The sequence below is a fragment of the Austrofundulus limnaeus genome, unplaced genomic scaffold (genome assembly GCF_001266775.1).
Source record: "Austrofundulus limnaeus strain Quisiro unplaced genomic scaffold, Austrofundulus_limnaeus-1.0 Scaffold103, whole genome shotgun sequence".
In the NCBI taxonomy this organism is placed as follows: domain Eukaryota; kingdom Metazoa; phylum Chordata; class Actinopteri; order Cyprinodontiformes; family Rivulidae; genus Austrofundulus; species Austrofundulus limnaeus.
In genome coordinates, this window is record NW_013952505.1 from 110,049 (window position 1) to 117,773 (window position 7,725).

A 7,725-nucleotide genomic window follows, 5' to 3' on the forward strand; every position below is an offset into this window, starting at 1 on the left:
CACACACACAAACACACAATTTCACTACAGACTAAAAGCAAGGCTGTTCAATGTATCAGTCTTTTGGACCAACCTAACACACTGATCAGGCAGACTGATGCAATCACGGCTTCAGCATCATCGGTATTACAGCATACACCTCTATGCTCTACATGCTTTCACAATGTAACACAGGTGTTTGTTGTGAAAACAGAGGCAGCCTCAAAATGAGTTGATCTGAGACACACCTCAGAAAAGGGTGAAAAAGGGGCTTGTGGAGTTACAACAAGGAGGAATTCAGACCAAAACAGTGCAGTTCCACTTTATATAGACCTCAGCTGAATAATTTAAATGTGAACAAGGATTTAAATGATATGATGACATCATGAAATGTCTCTTTTAAACCATCATGGTGATCAGTTGCCTTGTAGAGTATAACACGGCATTATCCATTCATCCATCGTCTTTTACCGGCTTCTTCCTTTAAGGGTCACAGGGGTCACTGATGCCCATATACAGCAATCACTGTGTGAGGAGTGGGGTACACCCTGGACAGGTCGCAAGTCCATCACAGGGAAACAACAGAGAGACAGACAACCATTGACTCTCCCAATCACACCAAGGGACAATTTAGAGTTACCAAACAGTCATGTTTTTAGTCTGTGGGWGGAAACTGTAGTATGTGGAGAAAATCCACAAATGCACAGCAAGAACATGCAAACTCTACCCATGAAGGGGACCAGACCTGGATTTGATCTAGTAACCTTCTTGCTGAGAGGCAACAGTGCTACCAACTGAGCCAGTGTACTGCCTTATACACAGCATCATCATCACGCTAAATACAGTACTTCCATCACTAAAAGTATATTTGTTTTGGAACAGCAGAAATCCATGAAACCTCTTTAAAATGTTACAGTTGTGAGTGGCTTAGGAAAATGAGCAAATAGGAAATCCAGAAACACATTTCACAAAGTGACTTATTGCACTGGGCCACTTTCTTTGCAGTGATTTGTCTCACATTATATTTACATAATTGGAGTTGTTGAACTAAAAAGTATTTGAAATAGTCAAATGAGATGGAAAGGTATACATAAAAAACTTTATATTTATGTCTTCAGGCAATCTATAAATCTCTGCTCAAAGGAGCAAAAAGTAGAAAGCGAAAGCAACTATTATTCCCACAGGAAGAGAGAAATACGCGGAGAATTGCTGTAAAAGCAGAAAACTCAAATGACAGCACTGCCATAACTTTAGGCAGACAATCTCTATGAATAATRTTATGGCATCTATAGCAGAGCATCTCAATGTAAACATATTACAATGTGAAAAGCAAGGCAATTTTAGTGAAATGGACAAAAAAGGCAAGAAATGTGAGGTCTTGTTGTGAATTATATTGGTGAAAGAATTTTTTGTTGATCACATTATTGCCGTGCTTCATTGACAATGTGTCTCAGTGCTGTTGTAAGGAATTGAAAGTAAAGGGAACAAACAAGGATGGCATGATAATCATCTAACTGTCTGTTTTATATGCTTCTTTTTTATAATATCATAAACTGCTACATCAGTTCCAATTTAAAGAAACAAACTTCTGCTGCTAAAGTAACGCACATACTCAGGAAAATAAGGAGACTTGGTGCATGTTTACTAAGTTCAGAATCATTTCCCATCTATCCTATGGACATTATATAAAGAGACAAATCACACAATGTGCTTGCTATATTTCTATTTGAAATTTACATTATATTGCATAATTTGAGACATTTAACTACAATCAAAAAGCAATGTACTCTGGTCAAAATGACCCCAGGGGCCCAAGGAGTCGAATCAACTGGAGGGAGGACAACAGGAGGGTTAGGATAATGTATGACATGTCTAAGATTCATGCACACGGAGGCCTTTATTTTTTTGTTCCACAAACTGACTGTTATTTAAAACAGCATCTGTGAACTACTCTGATTATTAAYATATCTGTTTTCAGAGCAAATAAGACAAACCCTTTGATCTCAAAATTCCCACTTTTTTGGTTCTCTACAAAAATCCAGAATCCATCAAAGGACATTTTAAATCATATATCAGAAGAGACCTTTTGAAGTGGTGTAATGAGGCAGTACTGCAGTGGCTTTCAGCGTGTGAAAAGTCAAACCAGTTCTGAGCTTTTTTTCTTTGTTTTTAACCCACTTAAAAAAACCAGGCACTAGCACCAGTTCTGAAGAAACCACTTTGTATTTGTTGCACCTTTGGGTTACCAGTCTCACACTGACAATCTGACACTGGTAACCTAAAGGTTCAGCAAATACCTAAAAACTAACAGAGCAGCAAAATCTCAGAGTAAAACTGAATAAAAACCGAGTTTATATAGGTATCTATGTAAAAAAGAAAAGAAAGGCTTTGTTGCTTTAATATGTTTTCATGAATATGGTTTACACAATGAACAACATGCACACTGGCTTCAGCTGAAATACATCTCTCCTTGACTGTAACAACATATAGCAAGGTCCAGCTTTATAAAAAAACATTGCTATAAAGGGAAATGCCCCAGATGTGCTTTTTGTTCAGCAAGAATATAWATGTATATTTCTTTTTGTAAGACCTGCCAAATACTGTGTTTAAAGTAAGATCAACTACAAAAAAGCCAAAWCAAAATTGGCTATATATCTAGAGCTAAAGTGAGACCTATTAAACTAAAGTAAGGGTAGAACCTAAAGAAAAACAAAAAAAATAAATAAAAGTTTTTTTTTTTTTTTTTGGCTGCTCCTTTTGTCAGGGATTGACAAAGTAAGCTACTTTACATCTTGTCAGTTGTTTTTTATGCCCAATGTTCATCATGATGTAATCGCCACTGTAAACATACGGAGAAGGGGGATGCCATTTAGGGCAGCCAATGGGAGCAGCTAGGGGAGATTAAGGGTAAATGATGCTTGTGGTAGGTGTGCGTTCCTTARCCTGACCATCCAAATTTTGATGCAACGGTCAGGGGATTCGAACTGGCGACCTACCGATCATATGTTTGCCTTCTCTAAGATTTGCTTCCTTCTTCAGGGTTCACAAACTTCACACTAAAGATTTAGCAATTGTTTCACGTTGGGRGTTTTCCTGATTCAACTAGAACATGTATCCTCAGGGTTACGAGACTTGAGACACTGACCAAACAGCTACCGCATCCCCTGTTGAAGATCTAAAGTAAATATCTTTAAAAGAAAAAAAGAAGAAAAATTTGCAGAATATTTAAAATAAGGTCCAGCAAGGATGTAAATAAGATTTTACTCTGTATCTTAAGACAAAGGCATAATGTAGACACTGCAGTTTTCATTGAGTCAAGTGGTCTGGATACATTCCAACAACAAAATACCCACCCCCATCCTCCACACACACACACACACACACATACACACATGCACACAAACATACATGCAATCCTACATTCACATGTCTTTAACCCAAAGCACCCCACACACACACACACACACACACGCACACACAAACACACACACGCACACTTCTTTTTCTGATGCATTAGGCTGTTTTGCCTGGCTCCTTTCCCCTGCAGACAGTGATGGATCTGATTCATTTCACGGTGGTCATTTCTGGTGGCTTCCAGTGCTATCTCCCATTTCACTGTGTGACAGTGGCAAACTGGTCCCCGCATATCTGCCTGACCGATACAGCAGAACAGAGAAGGAGGTGGATGTAGCAGCCAGGATCCTGTGTTGACACAACCTTGCTTTCCTTAATGGGAATTTTAAACTGGACTGCTTTACCAAAAATCGAAACCATTACAATATTTCATGATATGGCAGTGGTAGCTCGGCGGTCAGTGAGTTTGCATTTGCTGATTTGTATCGGGTCTTGGCTAACAATGAAATGGAAATTCTGTTCTGCTATGATGATGATTATTTACAGTTGTATTTGAATTTCAATTGACTGGGAGTTGTGTCTGTTTAAATCTGCTGACATACTGAACAATTTCTGGGAGCGTATCCAGTGCGATGGAAAGGTTATCCTTWTAATGTTCAAAGGGTTCACGATAAACTTATTATACCTCAGATTATTTGGTGTAATATTTATTTTCTTCCCACTATTCAATAAATATTTATTGTTCAACTGTTTCTGTTGATTGAAATAATAGAGTGCACAAAGATCTTGTTTCAGTTGAGAAACTAGTTTCTGAAACGCAAACACAATCGTAATTTGTCATTATTAGGGGAGGAAGTGGACCATGACATCTTTGTTTTCAAAGGTTGTTTTCAGGCTGTCTATACAAAAATGCAATGATGTTTTCTGTTATTTTTTCACTCTGGAATTRTGTTTCCAAAAATACATTTAAGGGCTCCTAAAACACTGTTTCTGTGTGAATGCYAYGCTGAAATGATTAAACATTGTTGTGTTTTCACAAAATGCAAGTCGAGCGTGATAGGGGCATAAGGAAGCCTTGATGTTTCTTTCTTCTTTTCTCTTTTTTTTTTTTTGTTGCCATTGGTTTTGATGATGTGAGTGCTGCACTCAGTTAGTTTAGCAGAGTTTGTGGTGAATTTGATGAAGTGCTGATAGGCTGAGATATGGGTGAACGGAGATTAGCATATTGATATACATCACTGATTGAAAAAGGGGTCTGCAAAGTGAGATAGTAACACCATTTATTAACTTGTCGAAACTTTTCCAAACGAATAAAACATGCAGGAATAGTGCTTTATGTTGATGTGCCATTCTTTATTTTTTCTTGATCTGGAAATTTGCGTGAAATGAAATGTTGTTCCTTTAAAAAAATAAAGATTTAAGCTTGAGCGTGTGCTCAGTGTCAGACTACTTTCATGGTAAGGGATTTAAGTCGACAGAAGACTGACTGGACTCAAGCGATAGAACTCTTTTAAGCTCTGGGCTGAGCTTACCCAGGAGAGACAAGTGTCCACTAAGACTGGAGGTGAAAGAAAGAAGGTGTGTGTGTGTGGGAGGGGGGGAGTGGGCTGCTAGATAATGGAGCATCATTCAAACAAATTCAGTTGCAGTCACTGTGAGTATCAAAAGCTACAAACGAAGATGTAAAAATAACAAGAAAGGGAAAAAGTAAATGTGCACAAAGTGGCAAGGAGATGACGTGTGATAAGAGGAGAGAAAGACAATGCTTGGAGGATGAAGAGAAACCTGAAGGAGCACAGCATGGCACTCCAAACTGACACACAGCCACAGGACACGGGCTTCAATTAGAGTCGCAGCAACACTAATCAAATCTGATCTACAACCTCTGGCTGCAGGGTGACTGAATGTGCACAAGTGTGTGAATGCATTCACGCCTGCACTCCCAGTCAAGAACTACAGCAATCACACACCTCAGAGTCACACAAATCACTTTTTGAACATATTCCTTTTCTTCTTAGAACATATAGCGGACTAAATATTATTTGTTTCTATACAAACAGGCTGAGATAATGCTCAGTATCTTCACTGACATTCATAAACCTCAAACACATCCAATATTCTTAACCGCTGCCTCGTAACAGATATCGACCGAGAAATACTACATATTTCTTTATCTGCCTATCTTATAATGTTATTCTGCAGGGCTGTCAATCAGAACCCAGTGAAGTGATTTTCAGATATTATACCAAGATCCCACAAGGATAAAGCAGAGACTGAAAAAGAGAGAAGGGGTTCAAATGTGACACATAGGCGCTTATCTCAAACAGAAAATAGGATTGTTTGAAGATTTGCATGGTGATGTAGACTTTACAAAGATTCTTCTCTAACTATCACAGCATTCAAAGCTTAGGCTGTGTAAGTTAGAGCCGTGAGCAAAGTGAGGAGAAGCACTTTTATTTATTTKWTTWTTTTCTTTCAGAAAAGTTCAAATTTAGTCATTTTTCATTTGCCTTCTATATGTCCTCCAACTTACRTGCTTACTTAAATTGTTAGAACACAGCAACTATGGTAAAGTAAAATTAATACTATTAGTGTTGGTTTTACACTAAACTGTGTTAATTTAGCATTACTTAGTGTTAATTTGACACTGCTTGATATTAAATCAACACTAATAGTAATAATAATGATGARGCATCAGTCTTWCATAGCGCTTTTCAAGACCCTCAAAGACGCTTTACAATTTTCATGCATCATTCATTCACACACTGATGATAGTAAGCCACATTGTAGCCACAGGGCACACTGAAAGAGGCAGGGCTGTCATACTGCACCACCGGACCCTCTGACCACCATCAGTAGGCAAGGCAGGTGAAGTGTCTTGCCCAAGGACACAACAACTGAAATGGTGGGACGGGGGATCGAGCCAGTGACCTTCCTGTTCCAGGACAACCCKCATAACCACCCTGCCACAGCCGCCCAATAGTGTTAATTTAACACTGCCATATATGTAATTTCAAGTGGTTTTGGTTCATTGGTACAAAGAACAAAAAAACAATGAATTGATTTTGTTGCTGATTGCCCAGTAACCTTTGATGAGAACCTTATTATGTTTTCCACAACCTACACAGCCGTATCACACCCTGTACACCTGCCCTGGCACAACAGTTACACTCGACAAAATCATGAACAAGCATCATGTCTAAACTAGGTTGTTTCCATCACCTTGCCATAATCATGATCATAGCCTTGGCATGAGGCCAGAATGGCCAGTTCTGGTTTGAAAACCTGACCTTTAAGTCTTGTCAGTGGACACAGGTCTCATGACATGGATATAGTGTCACCAGGACCTTGATACTCAACCACAACCTTGCTACAGCTTTAGTTTGTTCCCAAAACCTTTGTGGACTTATAACACTCTATCACACATGAATATAGATTATTGTATTACTAAAACATGCCAGATGACCTAGCCAGAACCCTGAAGAGACATTGTACTCCAGTGTAAAGAGGGCCTTAAGCTAGAGCACATTAACATCAATTTGTTTCTGATCGTTAGCTTACCTCACTGTCTCTTCCCATCCACCGAGCCACAATGAGCTGAATCATTCCTCGCTTGTTGCCCTCTACCGACATGGACCTGCGGAGGGTTTCCATGGCATCCTGGTTAGTCATGCCGAGCAACGACTCCCCATTTACAGCGATGAGCTGGTCATTGACATGAAGACGTCCATCCTGCACACAATAATCGTCATGATGTTGGATGTGATGAATATTGCTATTATTGTAGCTTTAATAAAATTATTTTTTTCAGAAGGCAGCCTTCTGTTTCCAGAAAAAAATAACACTATCAAGGTAATATTAAATTATTGGTTCTTTATTCATATTTCCTAAAAGGTAATGAAAGAGTTTTAAGAAAAAAAAAGTCCTCTAAGCCACTATCGTTTATGAATAATGATAGCTAATTTCTCTTTGAGTAAAAKAAATATTAAAACTTAACATTTGTACCCAAGGAGAAAAGTTTTTAAAATAATAATATAGAACCCAAAAACTTCAAAAGACCCTTCACTTTATCATACCAGTGGGGCATTGATTTGCAACAGAAATAACATTTAAAATCAACAAAGTCCATCAAGGTGATMGTTAGAATGGGAAAAGAGGAAGTAGTTGTTACTTGCCTTGCTCGCTGCCCCTCCATTAATAATAGATTTCACGAAGATGCCCAGGTCAGCCTGGTTCTCCTTTGACCGGTTCCCCTTGACGCTGACCCCCAAACCCGCTGAGCCGGAGTCATTCAYTGGGATCTCAAATGTCATAAAATCTTGTGCACCATCCTGGGTTAACACCAAGTCATCTTCCTCGTGCTGATGTGGACAAGAAACAGAGAGTTGGGTC

General features: G+C 38.8%; 1 protein-coding gene across 2 annotated transcripts in view; it reads right to left on the reverse strand.

Moving 5' to 3' along the window:
- Positions 1–7,725, reverse strand: part of LOC106521108 (partitioning defective 3 homolog) — a 330,008-nt gene that overhangs the window by 91,370 nt on the left and 230,913 nt on the right. For both annotated transcript variants that reach the window (XM_014013528.1, XM_014013529.1), the window contains 2 exon segments: positions 6,895–7,065; positions 7,509–7,694. In XM_014013528.1, coding sequence (XP_013868982.1) covers positions 6,895–7,065; positions 7,509–7,694 — 357 coding nt within the window.